Genomic DNA, 23,416 nt, shown 5'->3' with positions numbered 1-23,416 from the left:
GTCAATTTTGTCACAGCTCCAACAAGTCAACTTCGACTTTTCATTCGAAACAACCTTATTATAACCTTGATATATATGCGTGCTCTTTTATTGTTACCGGGGAACCTTTTATATTCCACCATAGTACCATCAGCGTTTAATCATCTAAAAATACAATTCTTCTGAAACCACCTCGAATTGATAACCGATGATTCAAATTTCGTAGTATTAAATGCAGAGAAAACAGAAAAATTGTAGATGGTCTAAACGGCCAAAAGTTTGATGATAAAGAAGGGAGTGTTAGGAACGCTTGATAGAAAATTTGGTACTGAAAAACAGATTGAACAAACCATGAAGGAGACCAAGGCCAAATACAAAGACCATACCATATATTCAAAGAAACCAGGTAATTATGGATCCAATGAAATCTTCAACGAATATCTTTCTCCGTACTCATGTTAAAATCTTGCGGAAAATCTTTCTTCATCAACTATCGAACTTAGAAATTCCAAAATATCATCATAAGTATCTTCTATATTTCTGAAGATATTTTCATAAATATCCTCGTCCAAAATTATTTATCTCCTCGTGCTATCTATATTACAACATAAAGGAAACTACTTTAGTTTCTAAATTTCTTTAAAATTCGAGTTTAAATTATGAGTGATTTTGAAGTAGTGTTGAAAATTGATGCATGAGTTAGTATAATATAATGACACTTGATCAACGTGATTATATTACAGTAAGTCATGATGAGTTTCTAATGGAACGTAATGATTCACAGATCATAACGTCATCATGTGCCATGTTACATAATTCTTTCATTCTGCTTAACTTCTAAACATATCAAAAAAGTATATTCTTGATAGTTCTATTCTCAGTGATTCTGGTAATTTGACAAATCAAATCGTGCTATTACATTCTTTCTTGTTTAGAACATTAAGTTCATTCAAAACTCCATATCTACGAATTCTGAACCATTACTCGCTTTACTAGAGGTCGAGTAGAGAATAAAAAGGCAGAGAGCTCCAAAATATAAGAGAAAATATAAAGCTCAATAACAACACGGAGGTTACAAACCGTGAGTATTAATACGAATAGCAATATAAAGACACGGTAAAATTGAGAATAGTATCACCCCAATGTAATAGCAGAAGTAAACAGAATTTTCTGGTGGAAGATTGAAAAGAAGGATGACAGAAATAATAATTTGGAAAATATCAAGGATTAGAACTGGATTAAGTATTTTCACAATCTTTCAATTTTGGGAATTGAGTACAGGAGTGGCAAAAGTAATGAAATGGAAGAAGCTAATTTATAGTGAAATATCTGATGGAGAAATCAAGGCAGATCTCCGCATTTAATTAGAGAGGTCCTAATTACTTTATTCGCCGGAGAATCAAATCTTTTAGATTTCGAAGATTTTCCTTAAATCCCTTGAATTCCGGAATTCAACCAAGACAACGTCAAAAGTTAAGACGAAACTTTATTTATTCATTTCACTCTTTTGTGATTGCTTCATTCGTGCTCTTCGAATAATCGAATGTTTTATCCATATTACTCAATGATGATAAAACTCTATTTATCAACTCATATTCGTCATGAAAATATTTTTATTGTTAGCCATGACCACCTCGATCAAATTTCGGGGCGAAATTTCTTTAACGGGTAGGTACTGTGACGACCCGAGAATTTCCGATCAAATTTAAACTTAATCTTACTATGATTTCGACACGATAAGCAAAGTCTATAATGTTGAGTCCTAAAGATTTTGGAACTATGTTCATATATTAAATTACCCTCTGACTATTTCTGATGATTCATGAACAATTGTTTATAAATAAAAAGTATATATATATATATATATATATATATATATATATATATATATATATATATATATATATATATATATATATATATATATATATATATATATATATGAATGTAAGTATATATAATAATTTGAAATTTATAAAATATAATTTAAACATGAGAATTAACTATGTAAAATAAGATAAAAAATGAATAAATATAATTTAAAATGAATTTATATATATATATACATACATATATATGATTGCCATTAATAATTAATAAATAGTAATATATGTATAAAATATATAAATGTTAACTATCCAAATATATTATTATATAGAATAAATAATACATAAGTACCAAAATATAAAGTTAATATATTTTATGTAATTACAAGACAAAGTATAAATGTTATATTAGGATTATTATTCTCATTTATGTTAATATTATATTAATATCTGTAATATTAATATTATTAATATAAATGAAATTGGATATGTAAAATTTTTATTATTATTATTATTATTATTATTAATATTACTATTACTATTATCATTAATAATATTAATAGTATTATAAGTAGTGTTATTAATAAAATTAATAATAAAATTTTTGATATTATTATTAATATCATTATAACTAATAATAAAATTTTAAATTTTATGATTAGTATTATTATTAAGATATTATTATTAAGAATCATTATTATATATTAATATCATTATCATTATTTTTGTTATTGGAAAATAATACCATCTATTGTTTTTATCATTTATAAAAATTACTATAATCTATTATTATTATTATTATTATTATTATTATTATTATTATTATTATTATTATTATTATTATTATTAGTGTTTATATTTTTTTATCTGTATTATTAATATAATTATTACTAAATAATATTATTATTAATATTAATAATATACTTGATAATTATTAATAATAATTCTATAAAATATAAAAGAATCACAGGATCTGTTAGATGTAGCTATCAAGGGGTACATAATTCGTTTTCCTGTCTAACAAATCGAATAAGATCATAGCAAAACAACAAAAACTGTTAGCTATACTTATCACTTTATATTTTATTTTATTTTTTTTATTTTTCTTTTCGTTCTTCCTGTACGATTAAATCATCCGTGATTTTCTTCTAATATAAAATAGATAGTTAACACTTGATATTAGAGGAGTCATTTAGTTCTTCCATCATCGTTCTCAAATAAAACCAATACATTCCTTATCCTAATTAAAATCAAACGATTTTTTTTAAAAAAAGGCCGGAACTCTGTTTCTTTATTACTTTTTCCAAATCTTCGAATTCAAAAATAATATCAAAATGTAATATTTCAGTTTTATTGGGAATTGATTATGTAAACTACCTGCAAATGTTCATCTTTCAAATTTTCCTATTTAATCTGAATTTCGAGGTCAAAGTTGTTTGAAATAAAAGTCAACCGAATCGTTTTGAGAAAATTAGAATTCAATTTGATGATTCAAGTTCAATTAATGATTCAGAAACTTTCTAGAGGTAATTTGAAACATATTTGGTTTTATAATCTTTGGCTAAAACATCCTAAAAATCGAATTCAATTATTGAGTTATTTTTTTTTTTTTTCATTCTTCTCTCGAACAGCAGGTTTGATATTTTTAGTTATAAATGATATCATCTACTACCAGTATAAGTATCATAATTATTATTAGTAACATAAGTATTATTATAATATTATCATTATTATTAATATTATTATTACTATCACTGTTATTATTATTAGTATTACCATTATTATTATAAGCATTAGTACTAAAATGATTAATAAAATCACCGTTATTATAAATAACATTAGAATATGATTATTAGAATAATTAGTATTATTATTATTGTTATCACTAAATATTAACATTAAGCATTATTAGTTTTATTATTACTATCATAATACAATTTATTATATTTATCACTAATATTAGTATCATTATCATATTTATAATTATTGAAATCATTATTATTATTAATATAAGTATTATTATTAACATTATCAGTATTATAATGATTATCATATTTAGTGTTATTATAATAACTATTTTTCCAAACAACTGATATATATATATAAAAAAATATATTAAGACATATAACATAACTAAATCAGTACTTCCATATACAAAAAGAATTGATGAGACATATATATCATTAAAATAAAAAAGATACAATTAATATATTATTATATATATATAAAACTATTCGCTTACAATTATGTATATTAATAAATATACAAATGATATAGGTTCGTGAATCCGAGGCAAACCCTGCATTGTTCAATGTCGTCATATGTATTTTTACTATAAAATACAGTATTGTGAGTTTCATTTGATCCCTTTTTAAATGCTTTTGCAATATATATTTTTGAGACTGAGAACACATGTGCTATTTTTATAACTGTTTTACGAAATAGACACAAGTAATTGAAACTACATTATATGGTTGAATGGATCGAAGCCGAATATGCCCCTTTTAGCTTGGTAGCCTAAGAATTAGGGAACAGACCCTCTAATTGACGCGAATCTTAAAGATAGATCTATTGGGCCCAATAAGCCCCATTCTGGAATTTGGAATGCTTTAGTACTTCGATTTTATCATGTCCGATGGGTGTCCCGGAATGATGGGGATATTCTATATATGTATTTTGTTAATGTCGGTTACCAGGTGTTCAATCCATATGAATGATTATTTTTGTCTCTATGCATGGGACGTATATTTATGAGAAATGAAAATCCCGTGGTCTATTAAAATGATGGAAATGAATATTTATGATAAACTAATGAACTCACCAACCTTTTGGTTGACACTTGAAAGCATGTTTATTCTCAGGTACGAAAAGAAATCTTTCGCTGTGCATTTGCTCATTTTAGAGACATTACTTGGAGTCATACATGCCATATTTCAAAAGACGTTGCATTCGAGTCGTCGAGTTCATCAAGATTATTATTAAGTCAATTATAGTTGGATATATTATGAAATGATATGCATGCCATCAACTTTTGATAAAAAGAAAGTTTGTCTTTTTAAAATCGAATGCAATGTTTGTAAAATGTATCATATAGAGGTCAAGTACCTCGCGATGTAACCAAATGTAATTATTCGTCCAGATGGATTAGGACGGGTCATGAAATTAGAGACCACGATTGCTTCATGAAAAAGGTTTCAAATCATCATTAGAAACTATAAAAATTATCAATTTATCCTAAATTGCAACAGAAACTTCGAATTTATCTGAAGAACAAATGTTGACTTTTTCAAACCAAAACTTTGACTCTGAAATTCGATTCCAATTTGATGAATTGAAGTTTGAAACTCTCCAGATAGATTGAGTAGAATATTACTAACAATACTACATTCCTAATTTTTGAAATTCGTTAAAAAAATCGAACGATTTAAAAATTGAAACAAAAACAGGGTATATGGTTGTTCTTGCTTGTTTTCTGTTTAAGATTAAATTGGTAAAAACGATTTAATTGATACTTGATATTGATAAGGAGTGAACCGAGGGGGTTACTGATAATACAGACTAATTCGATTGGTTTATAGTACCATTGATCGTCACTTATTTTCAAATCAGACAAAAAGGAAAATAAATAAAAAATAAAAGGATCACGATTGATAACTGTATTTGGCAACATCTGATATGGAATTTGTTCTAATACAGACTTTAGAGACAAAAGTACCAATTTAAAACAGTTGGATTAAGATGCATCACTAAATTGATTTGGAAATCGTACGTATGAATTATTTAACAATTATAATTAATTAGAATTTTAATAATATTAAATATAGAATTAATAATAATATGAATATTCTCAAATATTACTAAAAATGATATTAATAATATTATTAATGATAAATATAATAAATTATATTATTTTCTAAAAGCAATAATAATAATGGTAATAATAATAATTTATATTAATAATAATTCTTAGTGATATTGGTAATTAATAATACTAATATTGACTATAATAACGAATATTTTAATTTCAATTACTAGTTGTAATAATAATGATATAATTATTATTAGTGATTCTAATAATAATACTAATTATAATAATATTAATATTATTATGATAATAATAATAATAACAATATAATAATTTATACACTTAAATTTCATATCTATATATTCTATATTAATAATTAAATAATACAAATAATAATATTAATATCAATGTTAATAATAATAATAATAATGAGAGTAATAATAATATTGATAAACTTGTAGTAATACTTAATATTTTAATTTTTACACATGTCTTTTCTTAATATATATATATATATATATATATATATATATATATATATATATATATATATAATAACATTTTTTCTGAATATTTTATATTTATACAATACAATATATATATATATATATATATATATATATATATATATATATATATATATATATATATATATATATATATATATATATATATATATATATTCTAATATCAATAATAATAATCTATTTTAATAATATTATTAAGAATACTACTTAACAATAATACTAGTAATGATAATAATACAACAATTATATTTAAGCTTGTAATTAATTTTATTATATTACCATTTATTATATAATATCTATCAATTATATAATTTACTGAATATTTAATATTTATTAATTATATATATATATATATATATATATATATATATATATATATATATATATATATATATATACATATTATATTACATATGTATAGAATTCATATGTTTTTACCTATTTATTTACACACCGATGTTCGTGAATCGTCGGGAATAGTCAAAGGTCAAAGGTATATATGAACACAGTTCAAAGTTTTAAGATTCAACGTTACAGACTTTGCTTATCGTGTCGAAACTATATAAAGATTAAGTTTAAATTTGGTCAGAAATTTCCGGGTCGTCACACCTCCCGGGCAGCGATGGGGGCGGGGTTATTATCACTGCATCGACATAGTCAAAACCGGAGATGATCGAAACTGGTGATTTAGTCCCCTCGGGTAATCCCAATCGCTGTCAAAAAAATAATAATATTAAAATGAAAGATGAACTTGGCTTCATTTTGTTGCTATTTTCCTTTTGAATTTATTTAAAGATAGGTCTTAGAGCTATCTTAAAAAGTTGAATATGCATAAATAAATATTATTATTAATAATTACTCACTAATTATTGTTAACTAACTTAATGTAAAACATATTTATGCTTCAATTTAGTCCTTAATTTAATTCTTAAACATAGCTCCCTATACACCTTACAGATCACTTCTAACCCTTTTCTACAAAACTAATCAAAATATTTGTGTTGCAGTTCGGGAAACAAACAATTTGGGCCGTTAGTAATTTTGGCGCTAAATGTAACAGATTCTCACGTAAACCGCCTAAAATGATTCTGTTATAATTACATACACAAATCAGTGAATCATATCTCTATCCTCTTCACATTCACCTCAATCACCTCTAATGGCGAAATCAAAATTCATCAAGAACTCAATCTTAACCCTAAACCCTCATCTTTACCACCAATTTCACGATCTACTCACTCCCAAATCGAACCCCCGAAACCACCGTTCATCATCACAAACACTCTTCTTCATCACTCTATTGCTCGCATCGATTCTGTGCTGTACATCGATCAATTCATTTCATTACAACAAACCATCGTTATCTGTAATCACACACACTGCTGCACACACGCCGCTTTTAATGGCGTCACTATTATCCGTGTTTCAAGATCCAACTTCCGGCGAGGATCTTGATGCTCCGGTGAGACTTGACACGACTGCAATGGTGCCGTTGCCGCCGCGGTCAGTGGGCGGGAGTGTGGCGGAGTTTTGGAAGCATCCTGATGATGAAGGGTTTAAGCCGTGTTTGGAGTTTACTTTGCGGTATCGAAAAAGATCGGTTAAGATTGCGAATGAGAAGAAGAGGTTTTTAGTAGTTGTGGTTTCGGGTGGGTTGTTCGACATTCGAAATCAGATAGTTGATGCGGTTGTTATTGCTCGAATTCTTGAAGCTGCATTGGTTTTGCCGGTTTTAGAAGGAGATTTGAGGTAATTATACTAATTGTATCCCCAATTCAATTTAGGGTTTATTACTGTTGTGAAAAATGAACTTGGTTATGTGTGATCAAGATCTGGTAGATAACTATTTGTTTACTAATTATTGATTTAGCGTTAAATTGGTTTGTAATTGTGCTCCAAATTGTTGATTTAGGGTTCTTAATTGCCTCATATAGTTTATTTGGGGTTAAAATGTGTACACTATGTTATTGATATTACAGTAATTGTAGATTTAGGGCTCATAATTGTTGCATATGACTAATGTGGAATTAAATGTATGCATTTTTTTTTATTGTTGATTAAGGTCTCATAATTGGTTAATAGAATAGAATGAGTACACTAATCCTCTAGTTTACAAATTAAGGTCTGTTTGAAGGATATGGAAGTTAATACACTTATTTTTATTGTGCAGTGAATTTTCAGAAATTTTTGATGTTGAACACTTCAAGAAGACATTAAAAGCCGATATTCGAGTAGTATCAGATCTACCCTCAACACATTTGGTTTCATCGCAGTCGTTAGAAAATCAAATTCCACACAACGTCCCTCCATTTTGGATCCGCGCAAGATACTTCAAGAAAGTAAGAAACGTTAACCAGCGTATTTGCACAGTTTTCAGTTCTGTAAACGACTGCCATTAACAGTTTTACAAATATGTTTTGCAGCTCAATGAAAAAGGGGCTCTTGTATTAACAGGATTAGGTTCGAAACTTATCAATAATCTCCCTCCTGATCTTCAAAAACTTCGATGCAAGGTGTCAAAAATTAACAACCTTTATCTATATCTATATATTAACTTTGAGATTTTTCAAGTAAATAAGTCTATAATCTGATTTGATCATTGCAGGTAGCATTTCATGCACTCAAATTTGCTAAACCAGTTACAGAACTAGGTAATCGAATTGCAAGGAGAATGTGGATCGAAGGTCCATACGTAGCGATTCATCTAAGTCTTGAAAAAGATCTGTTGGTTAAAACAGGTTGTCCCACAGGCTTAGGCCCCGAATACGACCTTCTTATAAACAAAGAACGGGAGTCTAATCACGAGCTTCTTACCCCAAATTCAAACCTAAGTTGCCCTCTCAATGCTTTAGAAGTCACAAGGTAAACTTTTAAACGTTTCCATGCTTGAAAAACGCTCTATATTTTAGCCAAATCGTTTAAATTTTTGTTATAAAAATGCAGAATTCTTAAAGAATTAGGGGCACCAGCAAACGCTCGGGTGTACATTGCAGGCGGAGAGCCATTTGGGGGCGATCGAGCCATTCTGCCATTAAAATCAGAGTTCGATAATGTGGTGAAAAAGGAGATGTTGGCTCGAGATGGTGAGCTCGACCACTACAAAAACAGAAGTACTATTTTGACAGCAATCGACTATATTGTATCATTAAGTAGTGACGTTTTTCTACCCTCTTACGATGGTCATATGGTTCGAGCCTTGCAGGTATATATCTTGATTTTCTGCAACTTATGTAGCTTTTAGTGAACTTAAATTATACCTGATTCTTTGTGCTTTTTAAGGGGCATCGCGCGTATGTTGGACACAGAAAATTTGTCACAAGGTCGATGAATTTCATGGGGCAACCGCAGCCAAGAGGTAAGAGGAGAGACAGAGACGTAATAACATTTCCGGTGCCCGAATGTATGTGTAAAAATTAGCCCATTTGGCAAATTGTAGGCTCTTTTTGACCCATTTGGGACATGTAGCATGATTTTCACATTGTATAGATCCTTGACTTGTGATAAATAGACAAAAGTCAGTTATGTTAAATTGTGCTTTTACTGTTAGAAACCATATAGCATGATGTATAGTCCAACTGTTGACAAATGAACAATAATGAATCATAGTTAATATTTTGTTACCTAAGCATCTTCGTACTACTACCACAAAACCATATGTGTTAAGACCACTCGCATATTTACTTTTAGAGTCTTATTGAAGTGTTTCACATCATATTCATGGTAAACAATCAAATACATAATCCGGGTAATATTATTGGATCATTTTGACTCTATTGTATCAATTTTACATACTTGTTTAGTTCAATGACTCTCGAATTCTACACTAATTTAAGCTAGCCTGAAGTGATTAAATAAGCTAGCCTTCTTTCACAGTGCCTTATTAATGTTGTAGCATACTAAGTTTTTGTCAAAGTATGTCATCTCTGGCTGCTACAATTATTATATTATGCCACTAAGTTGTCATCTCTGGCTACTACAATTATTATATTATGCCACTAAGTTCGGCACGTAAAAAGAACATTGGTGATATTCATTAAGTAGACTTTTGAATACATAATTTATCGTCAATCAACCCTGCGATGGTAGCATAGTAGTTGGGGACATGCAAAATAAAGTGGTGATCAGGAGTTCAATCCTAACTTCATGTCCCTTTAAATATGAGTTACATAATTTTCCTCTTGGGAGTAATCGGTGTGATACCGTCAAACGGTCATTTTTACCTTTAAAAAAAATATCGTCAACTAAAGACACAAATTTATCATAGCTTACCAACTAAAACAATGAATTCTTGATCAATTAAAAAAAAAAAAACATTAATAAAATGTAAGCCATCAATCAATTGCTCTTAATTTGTGTTAGCAAGTTTTAAATATTTCTTGCTAAACCCTAGATTTCACTTATTTTTCCTCCGGCTGTTGGCTTGCTAGTGATCTAGGCAATCTGGCTTCCTTTGCTTCACTCCACAACCCTCCTTTTTCCTCCTCTACTTTCACCGAACTTTTCTTTACTCCTCCATCCTCACCATAGCTTTCTTCCCTCGCCACCATCATCTCCACCCACGAGTATCTCAGGGGTAATTCGCTAAAATACACTTTTTTTTTAAAGTTTTCATTCAAAATACACTTTTTAAAAAAATATTGTCTTTTTACACCATTGAGTAGACCAAAGTGTTGGTCGACCACCATATACCTTGGTCGACCACCTCATTATTTTCAAGGTGGTCGACCAAGCTTCATTGAGTCCCCGGTCGACTACCATGTAAATATGGTCGACTACCTCTCATTTTTTCATAGTCGACTACCCCAACAAGAAACAACGCGGGCGACCCAATACATGTTCGACTACCCAATAGTATGCCTCCAACAGGATATGACTCTTCAAATGCTAATGATCTTTTGATTCTTTTGACTCCCTTCAAATTGATCGACCAATAAGCAAACAAAGTACGTTTGGTGCCATCTTCAAACGGGTTCGTTCACTGTTACCCAGGCCTCAGAATTTTGGTTTCGTCAGTTACCCTACAAACTTCACTTTGGCCCAAATTGAATGGCCTGCACAAGTTGTAATTTTTTCGGGAATGCTTTCTTACCTTATTTAATTTAATGATAATCCTCTTTTCGCTATTTAAAAGAAAAATTAAAAGGTAACAGCTAGTACTCATGTAATCTGCATGAATTATTCGGGTTTTTTAAATTTGTATAGTGCTTTGATTGTTACTTTGTTAAATGTTGAATGAACCACCACCGAAGCTTGACTTGAGTGGTATGGAGGTGGATACAACTTGGGTAGTCGACCATGTATTGGGTTGCCCGCGTTGTTTCTTGTTGGGGTAGTCGACCATGAAAAAATGAGAGGTAGTCGACCATGTTTACATGGTAGTCGACCGGGGATTCAATGAAACTTGGTCTACCACCTTGAAAAATGAGGTGGTCGACCAAGGTATATGGTGGTCGACCAACACTTTGGTCTACTCATTGATGTAAAAAGACATTTTTAAAAAAAAAAAGTGTATTTTGAACGGAAACTTAAAAAAAGAGAGTGTATTTTGGCGAATTTCCTGGCTTTCTTGTGTGTCGTCTGTGACTCTGTGCTTAAGTTTTCCCAAAATCAGTAGTAATTTAGTTGAGGCCTTGTTTGACCCTATCCTTTATCTATACACCTCTCACCTCCCTCATCCTTATGTTCTAATTCGTTACTCGACCTTTGGTTGCAATTCTCCTATTCGAGGCGGCCGCCACACTCCTCCCCCTCTAGTTACGCACCATCCTTTAATTGTTTGTAGATTTTTTTATTTATTGTGAAAGTGTGATGAGTTTTGACAGATTGGACGTAATTTTTAGAGTTGAACGCGAATTTTGGGTTCTCCCCTTGATGATAACTAAATGATTAATAACCACATCATCTACCTTAATGTATCTCATCCATGTAACAAATATTTTCATAAAAATAGCCGTTATCCCTATGATTAGTAAACTTCTTAAAAAATCTATTTAAATTATTTTTGATTGACTAAAAATTACTCGTCAAATGAACTATTTTTAAACATACAAAATGAATATGTGAACACCTAAATTGATATTATTCCCGCTCTCTAATATCGTTTATTTTGTTTATATTTGTTATTTTTAGACTAACTTTTTGTACCTTTCTTTTATTAATTATTACACACTTATAGTAGTTAAACTACAATTTACTCTATTAACATAACATGCATTTTTTAAAGGTGTATAAAAAACTTTTAATATTGAATAATGGTCACTTAAAATTAAATGTAATGGTTATACTCAACACTTTTATACATTTTAACGATAGCTTTTGCAATGTTGGTTGATAAAATCCGACTAATATTAAGGAATTATTTAATGATATTCCTAAGAGATATATTTAAAATTACAAATATAATTAAAATAATAAGAATGGTACATTTAAATTAGTAAAAAGCATTTTTACCTCTCACTTAATGATCTGTTTCTTCATAACTTTTAATTTAATAAGTAAATTTTTTTTATCATTTAATATGTTATTTAATCTGAAAATTAGTCTATTTATAGAAGATATATAATCCTATATATTTTTCTAAATAGTAACGAAATGGAAACAAAACTTAATAAAAAAACCTATTTTAAATTCTCAAGCTTAAACGTAGCCCTTCTAGTAAGTATTAATTAAAAATAATTAATTAACGAACTTTGACAATAGGTGAAGTTGACCATTGGGGCATCAGATCAGATACCAAAAAGTTAATCAAAAATTCTTTTACATCTCTCTCTAAAAATGCTCCCCAAAAACCCAACGAACAAAAAAAACCCAGGTTTCAAACCTTCTTTCCCCAATTCAATTCCATTACCAAAACAACAACAATTCACTCAAAATCAATACCCAAAATCAAACACACCAAACCACTCCTTTCCTGTAAAATCAACCCTATTCCTAGGCAATTTATCAAATTCGGTTACTCCTCAAACCATCAAGTATGCCCTTTCTAAGTTTGGGTCGATTATAGATATATCTTGGAAACAAGATAGGTCCTTCGCTTTCATCAAATTTCAGAATAAGGAACAAGCCACTCATGTCATCGAAGCTATGAATGGTAAGCTGTTACAGGGACGCCTTCTTTATGTAGGGTATGCCAAAAAAGATTTGAATATCAATATCATCCCTAGGTATGATTCTCATTCGAACGTTAATTATCCATCAAACAACTTTAAAACCTCTCCCCCAAAACAAACAAAACCTGGCATTAACCTTGCAATTAACACTGAAATTACTAGCCGTTTAAACCTCTCTGCCCTAATTGTTGACAGAGTACCAATTAAGGCACTAAAGTTGTTTAAGTGGCTTAAAAAATGATCCATTATCATTCAATCCGTTTCCACCTGGGGACATTATGGTTATATAGTTTGTTGCAAAGATGAACCTAGTTACAAAAGAATGACAAGCGGCCCATCGTCTAGTGAATTGGAATTCTTAGAGGTCATCCCAATGTCCTAAAACCTAAACAAGTTTACAAGGATAACCAAAATTGCAATCAAAGGAATCCCATATAATTGTTGTTCTTCTAACTGTACTATAGAGGTGGCTAATTCCTTTGGTAGAATGATAAATGTTGATTCTTTATCTCACAACCTTCAAAGGTCTGATGTGCTTCAAGCTATAATCGAAATCGATGATCCATGCATCATTAGACAATATGTTGATGCCAAAATCGAAAACAAGTTTTATTGCAAACTTTGGATTGAAGAAGTATTTGAAGAAGTTACTATAGAAACTGTTGACGATTTCATTATTGATGATTATAATAAATTGTCTATGGATGTCTTTGAAACCTTCAAAGATGAAAATTCTCCACCGGAGGTCACTGTTCAGGCACAGGTACAGGTGCCACATGTCATAGCTCTTGAGGAGGGTGAAGTTTACGTTGAGCACAAGAGTTTGAATTATGAAACTCCTAAAAAACGTTTCCAACCATTCTCAGCTAACATCCCTAGAGTAGTCCATAACTCTATGGAAAAAGTGTCAAAAGCAATTAAAAAACAAAAAGAAAAAGAGGATGTAATCAAGAATGCAGTGATTGAGATCAAATCTTCCCTCTTCAAAGTACAAAGTGTGGCCAATGTAGTGAACCATGTGACAAACAATGACAAGTCACTTTCAACCCCTACCCCTCCCTTGAAACATGTCCCCTTTAGCCTTAACCTAAATGACTATCCTACCCTTGTTTCTCTTTCCCCAAAAAAGTCCCCAACTTCCAACAAAAACGAATCCTTAACAAACCTGGTACCTCCTCTTCCTTTGCAAACATTGTAAAATCTTCAAGTCATGTGAAAAAGAATACTTCCAATCAGTGCATTGACAAGGGGAGTAAAGACTCTTGTGAAAAAATTAAAGCAAGGTGTGTTGTCTCTAACAATACCGATCCTATTATTCACACTACAGAGACCAATATTTCACTTACAAACAAAACAAAAGATCAAACATGGGTTGATCAGATTCCAAGCTTAGCAGGTGTGTTTAATACATCAAACGAAATTAAACATGTCATTGGTGAAGGAAAAAGCATGAAGAACACTACTTGCCAATTTGTTGGGAAGAAACTATCTTTTAAAGAAGAATGGACCAATTTTGGGGCTATGATACAAAATATGGCCGAATACGAATCCCCCGTCATTAATCCAAAACCATGAGGCTCGCCTCGTGGAATACCCGCGGCCTTGGTAACGGTTCAAGAGGTCGAATGGCGGGTTCATTGGTCAATCGTTGTCTATTGCAATTCTTAACAATACAAGAAATAATGGTGAAACTTGTTTCTCAAACTACCCTCAATGAGATTTGGAAATACTATGCATTCGATTCGGTTCAAATGAAAGCAAGCGGGCGTTCGGGAGGTTTACTTTCAATATGGAGGATAGACTTCTTCTCTTTAATCCAAAGTTGGTCACGCAAGCATTGGATTGCTACTATTTTGAGGTATCTCCCCAATAATCAAGTTGTGCTCATTGTTAACGTTTATGCTCCTCACATTGAACATAAGAAACAATTTGTTTGGTCACAATTAGCAAATATGGCAAACAAATGGCCGGGTCCTATATATTTTTTAGGTGACTTTAATTCAGTTTGTGCACCCGAAGAAAGAGTACGCGAAACAATTGATCAACATAGTATTGACTCATTCAACAACTTCCTTCTTCAAGCCAACTTATTAGATCAAGTTTTATCTAACGATGAGTTCACTTGGGAAGGTCCATTGGGGAAATTTTCTCGTATTGATCGGGTTCTTATCAATAATAAATGGGCCCTCTTATGGCCCGATGCAATTTACAATCCAGCTTTCAAGATCGTTCTGACCATAAACCGATTATTTGGGCAAAGGAGTTGCCAAATTGGGGCCCAAAACCATTTCGTTTCAATAACACTTGGTTTTCTAAACCGGGCTTTATTCGATTATGTGAAAATATTTGGTCTGAATACAATGTCCATGGTTGGGCAGCGTTTAAGATTTCCAAAAAACTACGTTTGTTAAAGTCTGATTTGAAAATCTGGAGTTCTTCTTTTCAAGATAAAGATGAAAGCAACCTCAAGTTAGTTGAATTCAAAATCAAAGCACTTAAGAAATCATTCTAATTGCGTGATATTTCTAGCATGGAGCTTCTGGAATTGGTTGATCTCAAAAAATCAAAAAAGCAACTAACTGTTAGAATCGAATCCAAACGACGTCTTCATTCTCGATACCACTGGTTGAGATTGGGTGATAAAAACACACGCTTCTTTCATATTGTCTCTCAAATTCACCACCAATCTTCGTATATTGTAGGTATATCGATAAATAACCAGTGGGTTGACGACCCTGAGGCTGTTAAAGAACTCGCTGTATCTCACTTCAAAAATCTTTTTGCCCCAATTCATTCTCTCAGTGGTCTTATTGACATTGATTGGGCCTCTCTTAATTTGGCCCAAGTCCCTGCTCACTTGATTCACACTATTGAAGCCCAATTTTCAAACGATGAAATATTAAGCGTTATTAATGGTTTTGATGGGAATAAAACTCTGGGCCCGGATGGTTTTTGGTTGCAATTTTTTAAGAAAAGTTGGCATTTTCTAGAAGATAATATCATGGAAGTGTTCAATCAATTTCATGATCACCCTTCTCTTCTAAAAGGATTCAATTCTTCCTTTATTGTTTTAATCCCCAAAACCAATTGTGCAAGAGTAGTTGAACAAATGCGTCCAATAAGTTTGATCAACGCCCCGTATAAAATTTTGGCCAAAACACTTGCTAATAGATTAAAACTCGTTATCCCATCAATCATTAGTGAGAATCAAAACGGGTTCGTACCTTCAAGGCTACTCTTAGATGGCGTTATGGTTGTTAATGAAGTCGTTCACATGGCAAAGTCAAAAAAGAAACCTCTCATTTTGATCAAAATTGACTTCTCAAAAGCATATGATTGTGTTTCTCACGATTTCCTCATTTTGGTGTTACAAAATATGGGCTTCGGTTCTAAATTCATTTCATGGATTGAAACGTGTATTAAGAACATTTGGTTCTCGGCTCTTTTAAATGGTTCACCATCTCGAGAAGCTTCTTTACAACGTGGTTTATGACAAGGCGATCCGTTGTCTTCTTTTTTATTTATCATCATTGCCGAAGTTTTGAGTAAATTACTCTCAAGAGATTTGAACAATGGCTTCTTGGAAGGGTGCAAATTTGGGAATAATCTTGTCATTAATCATTCCCAATTTGCGGACGACACAATTATTTTTTCACAACCTAATGCCCGCGAACTCAATCGTATTAAGTACACAATAGGGTTGTTCTTTCAATTATCCGGGCTTCAAATGAATTCCATAAAAACCTCTATGTATGGCATTCATGTCTCTAAGGAGGATATGATTTCCTTTTCGGCCATTTTTGATTACAAAGTTGGTTCCTTTCCTATGGAATATTTAGGCATTTTGATAAGTCTAACTTCTAATAGGATTGCCATGTGGGACCCAATTGTTAAAAAGTTCAAAAAGAAATTAGCCGGGTGGAAAGGAAGATGGCTTTCGTTTGGTGGTCGTTTAGTTATGGTCAATGTGGTGCTTTCCAATCTTCCACTTCATTACATGGCCATTTATAAAGCACCGGTAGCTATCATCAAACAACTTGAAAGATATCGAAGGAATTTTCTTTGGGGAGGCGATTGCTTAACAAAGAAAACTTGTCTTGTTAAATGGGACACGGTTTGTCTACCCAAAGACTTGGGTGGTTTGGGTGTCACCCCGCTTCGTATCAAAAATCTTACAATGCCTTGCAAATGGTGGGCCCGTTTGTAACAACCCGACTTTTTCCGTTACTGTCGTTACTTTTCCGTTAAGTATTTAACGGTGATTACTTAGAACCTTATGTGTTTAACAGAATTAAATGCATATTTGATCCTAGTGGATTACTTGAATTAAAATGTTATATTAGTTTATGAACTTATTTCGGATAGCGAAATAACTAGAAAACGTTACGATTAAGTTAATCGCCTAGAAAACTTTTCAGTTTACGGAACTCGGAAAAACGACGAAATAATTATTTTTAATAATTATTGACTTTAAGAAAAACTTATTTAATTTATTATTTAATTAATGGATTAAAATCTGGTGATTTCGTTTTAACGACAGTTAACGTTCCGGAGATCCGGTACGGTTAACGGCACTCGAAACGGACCACGCACGTACAAGAAAATAGCAAAACGAATAGTATTTCACTTTTAATAATTATTTTATGCAATTATTATGTTTTAAACATACTTTCAATTTATTAGAATTTATATAGATTAAAAACGCGAGAAATTGACGTTTAACGTTCCGGTTTGCGTATTCGGCTAATGACACCTAACGGGTTACACAAGGAATGCATCAACTAGTAAAGACAAGCCCATGGACTCCCTCTTGGACCCTTATGGCCGAAATTCCCCTAACCCCACCTATTTATGTGATTAATTTTAGCCCATGTGTGATTAACTAGTGATATAAGCCATAACCTAATTAAGAAAATTAGTATAAAAGGCATTTAATCACATCTCTTTCACCCTAACCCTAAAACCATGACTCAAATCAGTCCCCAACACCCTCCCACGATCAAATTCATCATCATCATCATCATCAGCATCCTCCATTCAATTTTGATTATTTGCTCTTGCGTTCTACACGAAAGTGCTTCCTTTGATCGTCCTCTACACGCTAGTACTAATTGATTTGTGTTTTAAGGTATAAACACTAACCCTAATCTTATTAGATCTGATTTTTATTCAATTACATAGTGTAATCAAGTCTAGTGCTCAATTGATGGTGTTATGTGATGTAATTTATCGTTTGGTTGCGTAATTAACGTTGTATGTACGAAAAATGAATTTGTATTTTAATGATCTGATTTAATTGACATGAGATCTGAATTTTTAATATGTTTAAATAGAAATATATCGAAAAGTTATTAATTTTAGACTCCGATTTTGCGTGATTTCGTTATCGTATGCTTAAGATATGCTTTCGTTAGGGTTTGCATGATATCCGAATTTTCTGAGTTACATGTTTTGTGTTTTAGATTATATAAAGTGTACTACTTTATTCCTTGTTAAAATTTATGCAATTTAGAGTTAATATTTGCGTCAAAAGGTTATGTAATGCTCCCGTTATGTCAAAACGAAGATTTGGTTTTTAAAGTGAGCTGAATCGTTTTTCAAAGTTACATAAAAATTGCTAGAGTGAACTAGGAATTGTTTGAGACTTTTATCTTCTAGAATATGTCAGTTTAAGTGTTCCTTGACACGTTTCATTTGTATGCGAACTTGCAAGAACATGATTTTCCATGAGATATATGCTCGTATAAATGATATGTATGTTTGATGAACAAAACTGGAAGGTCTGTAAAGGTTTGAAAATATGTACAAATTGGCATAAGAGATGTATTTGATTATTTTATTACCAATATTTTGAGATGTCTGGAGTAATCTCCAATTGGCCTTTCATCAAAATCTATTTTCTATATTTTTTGAGGAATATTACAAAACTGGTGCGCATGCTGAAACTAATTTGATAAACTATGAAAAGACCCTTTCTGATATTGGACTTTTAATGAGGCTTTGGCCGGACTTTTTAGAATATATTTTAAGTGTAGTTAAGATCTGAAGTTTTTCATTATTTAATGATTTATGTGCTATGAGTTATAATTGGATCTTTCTACGACGTACGAATTTCTAAGACGTGCTTTAAAGTGCGAAAGTGCAATATGCTTAATTATGACTTGTAAATTGATACTTGACCTAGGTTTGACTTGTTGACCATGTTTGCATGACCTACTAAGATGTTTGACTTTAGTTGATCACTTTGACCGAGTTGACTTTAGGGTTGACTTTGGTTGACTTTTGTTGACTTGCTTGGATTAGTTGACTTTTACTTGTTCATTGAGTCAGTCTGAGCACTAGGACTTTGCGTACACTATGGGTTGACATGTTTTGACCTATAAGTGTATACTTAAGATGATTTACTTATTTAGGTTGCGTTGTTCAGTCGAGATTGTTCGACAATCGTACGTTTTGCTAAGAAATTACAAGTGCTTTTGCTAAGGTGAGTCTACAGTCCATACTATGTTTTTTCAGGGATGAGATGCATGCTTTTTACAAATGTTTTACATATTAGGCACAAGTACTTAAACAACTATAAATATGATTTCAGATCAAAAATCCCTTAGCTTGATTATATTAGTTACTTTGTAAGCTCGACTTATAGGGACGGTACAGTTAGGTTTGACAAACCTCACCTAAAACATAGCAGGCGTGTATTTTGTTGTTACTCGTACACTCGATCGGTGTAGCGCAATGTATAGGGTAAACTAAAGACGTGAGCTCGGCTCACGCAAAGGTTAAAACTTTATAATCAAGTGCTCATGATAAGTATATATTATTACGAAGCTCTTCAGAAATCTCGTGGCCTAACTTACGATGAATGTTACTTAAATATGATGTTTACGAACTTGAAACTGTACATGGTAATGTCTACAAACAGATGAAACAAAAAGAACTTTTTGATGTCACTCACAGTTGAAACTTGACATCTTACAAACAGTTTATTACTTAGCATTTGCTATACGCAAACTTTTAAGATTAAACCTTAGCGGTTTATTCAGATAAATGATTTTCAGAAATGATTTTCGACAAACGATTTATGAAAACTGTTTTATGAAACATACGAGAACTATTTACTCAAACCTGTAGATTCACTCAACTTTATGTTGATCCGTTTTGCATGTTTTATCTCAGGTATTAGTTGCTTCCGCTGTAGAACATTGCTGTTATGTAGAAGTCAAGCCAAGCATTGGGACCAGAGTTAATACGTTTATAGTAGATTCTGACGGGGTATTACATTTGGTATCAGAGCTTTGGCTATAGGGAACTAGGGTACATTAGTGTGTCTAACCGTAGGACGCATTAGTGGGTCTAGTCTATAGCCGTGTACTTAGAATGACTGTGATACGCCATGCTTGCACTGTTTGCTCTACTATGCTACACGTAGGGCTACATATTATATATCACATGCATATACGCATCTATACCCATAATGATATTGTGATGACCCGTCCTAATCCATCCGGACGAAGTCCATATCGATTATAAACGATTCACAATAGTTGATTACATCGCGAGGTACTTGACCTCTATATGATACATTTTACAAACATTGCATTCGTTTTTGAAAAGACAATCTTTCATTACATCAAAAGTTGACAACATGCATACCATTTCGTAATATATCTTACTATAATTGACTTAATAATAATCTTGATGAACTCAACGACTCGAATGCAACATTTTTTGAAATATGTCATGAATGACTCCAAGTAATATCTCTAAGATGAGCAAATGCACAGCGGAAGATTTCTTTCGTACCTGAGAATAAACATGCTTTCAAGTGTCAACCAAAAGGTTGGTGAGTTCATTAGTTTTGTCATAAATAATCATTTCATAATTTTAATAGACCACAAGATTTCATATTTTCATTTCTCATAAACATACGTCCCATGCATAGAGACAAAAAATATCATTCATATGGATTGAACACCTGGTAACCGACATTCACAATATTCATATAAGAATATCCCCATCATTCCGGGATCCTCCTTCGGACATGATATAAATTTTGAAGTAATAAAGCATCCTGTACTTTGGATGGGGCTTGTTGGGCCGATAGATCTATCTTTAGAGTTCGCGTCAATTAGGGTGTCTGTTCCCTAATTCTTAGATTACCAGACTTAATAAAAAGGGGCATATTCGATTTCGATAATTCAACCATATAATGTAGTTTTGATTACTTGTGTCTATTTCGTAAAACAGTTATAAAAACAACGCATATATTCTCAGTCCCAAAAATATATATTGCAAAAGCATTTAAAAAGGGAGCAATTGAAACTCACGCATATAAATATTGTAAAATAGTTATTAAAACATTGTATGTATTCTCAGCCCAAAAATATATATAAAAAGGGAATAATGAAACTCACCTAATGTATTTTGTAGTAAAAATACATAGAACGACATTGAACAAGTATAGGGTTGGCCTCGGATTCACGAACCTATATCAAGTATATATATGAACACATTAAAATAATAATCAGCTAAGTTGATATATATTTTGTAATGTATTAAGGTTAATATCATTCTACATAATTGTATTAATACTTTTAATATGTTATAATACTTATTTGATATATAATTTAATTGATGTTATATTATATTAGTTACTATATTAAACATAATATTATATGTTATTAGTATACTTATGATATATGCAATAAATATATATATATATATATATATATATATATATATATATATATATATATATATATATATATATATATATATATATATATATATATATATATATTTATGTAAATGTCTTTAGTTTGTAAAAATACTAATTATAATGATACTAAAATAATGATAACAATAACAATAATAATTAGGGTTAATAATAATAATAATAATAATAATAATAATAATAATAATAATAATAATGAAACTTATAATAATAATGCTTATAGTAATGATAATTAGTATTAATGATAATGATAATTTTAATAATAATAATAACTTCAATAAAAAATGAGGGTTTGGTAACAATTATAAAGAAAAATGATAATTTTAATAATCATTAATAAAAATGTTAAAAATACTAATTTTAATAATAATAATGTTATTTTTAAACAAAAATGATAATTATTTTGATAATGATAATAATGATATTAATAATTCTACTTATATTAATAATATTAATTATATTAATACTTTTATTAATAAAAATAATAATAATAATAATAATATAAATAATAATAAATGTAATAATAATAATTACAATTATAATTTATACCTAATAAAGGTATACGCTTTTATTTGTTCCCAAAACAGATCAAGAATAGCAGAATCAGAGTAATTTCAGAGAGAAAAATCACTCAACAATCAATTCACTCAACAATCATCATCATCAACAGATCGAGATCACAAAAGTAGAATATATCACGGTTTATGGACCTTCGATTCTTCAATCGATCAATCGATCAATTGATCAATCAATTATCGAGGTATAATAATTAATCGATTCAACATCATCATCATTCAAGTATCAATCATCACGAACACCGGTAACCATCATCAATCTTCATCGTATCCTAATCATTATCGTATCGTACTCGTAATTCATCACTGTTTTGTTACTGTTTCTTAATCATTCTTGTTGATTTCGAATAGCATAGAAAGAAAAATAGAAAATAGGAGTTACAGGTCTGTTTGGGTTGTATCAGACTGGAATAGGAGAAGAAATAAACATAGAGTAACAGATTGTTTATGGCACTTGATGTTGGGTTCGGTTTAAACAGAAACAGAAGACAGTAGCAACGATAATTTATAGTAATGGTGTTAGAACTACGGTCTGGTAACAGTAACCAAGAAAAAGGAACATTAACCCCACTGGATAATGGCGGTTTGGGGTTAGAATTCGAGCAGGAACAGGTTAGATTCAAGGGATGGCAGTTTGATTTTTATACTTGTGATCTTATGTATTAAATTGTAGGTATTTTCAATAATACAATGTCTTGTGTTTTGGTCGGAGCAGGAAACAGAAATAGCAGTAGCAGTCTGTGGTGGTGTAAGGTGGCTGTGGAAGAGGTAATTTTTGATTTCTTTAGGTGTTTCTCATGTATATAATGTATATATGTAAATTAGAGATATAGATAGATATGGATGATGGTGATTAAGGAT

At 30.8% G+C, this 23,416-nt stretch overlaps 1 protein-coding gene across 1 annotated transcript; it reads left to right on the top strand.

Moving 5' to 3' along the window:
* Nucleotides 1–7,266: 7,266 nt before the first annotated feature.
* LOC139889317 (O-fucosyltransferase 37-like) lies at nucleotides 7,267–9,554 on the top strand (the record flags this gene model as incomplete). The annotated part of the gene is made up of 6 exons (XM_071872276.1): nucleotides 7,267–7,886; nucleotides 8,308–8,476; nucleotides 8,561–8,650; nucleotides 8,743–8,999; nucleotides 9,081–9,339; nucleotides 9,417–9,554. Coding segments are annotated over 6 exons (1,533 nt in total), but the record flags the coding sequence as incomplete, so codon positions are not given.
* Between the last annotated feature and the right edge of the window lie 13,862 nt (nucleotides 9,555–23,416).

This window comes from Rutidosis leptorrhynchoides, chromosome 2 (assembly GCF_046630445.1).
Source record: "Rutidosis leptorrhynchoides isolate AG116_Rl617_1_P2 chromosome 2, CSIRO_AGI_Rlap_v1, whole genome shotgun sequence".
Lineage (NCBI taxonomy): Eukaryota > Viridiplantae > Streptophyta > Magnoliopsida > Asterales > Asteraceae > Rutidosis > Rutidosis leptorrhynchoides.
This window is presented reverse-complemented; position numbering and strand designations above follow the sequence as displayed.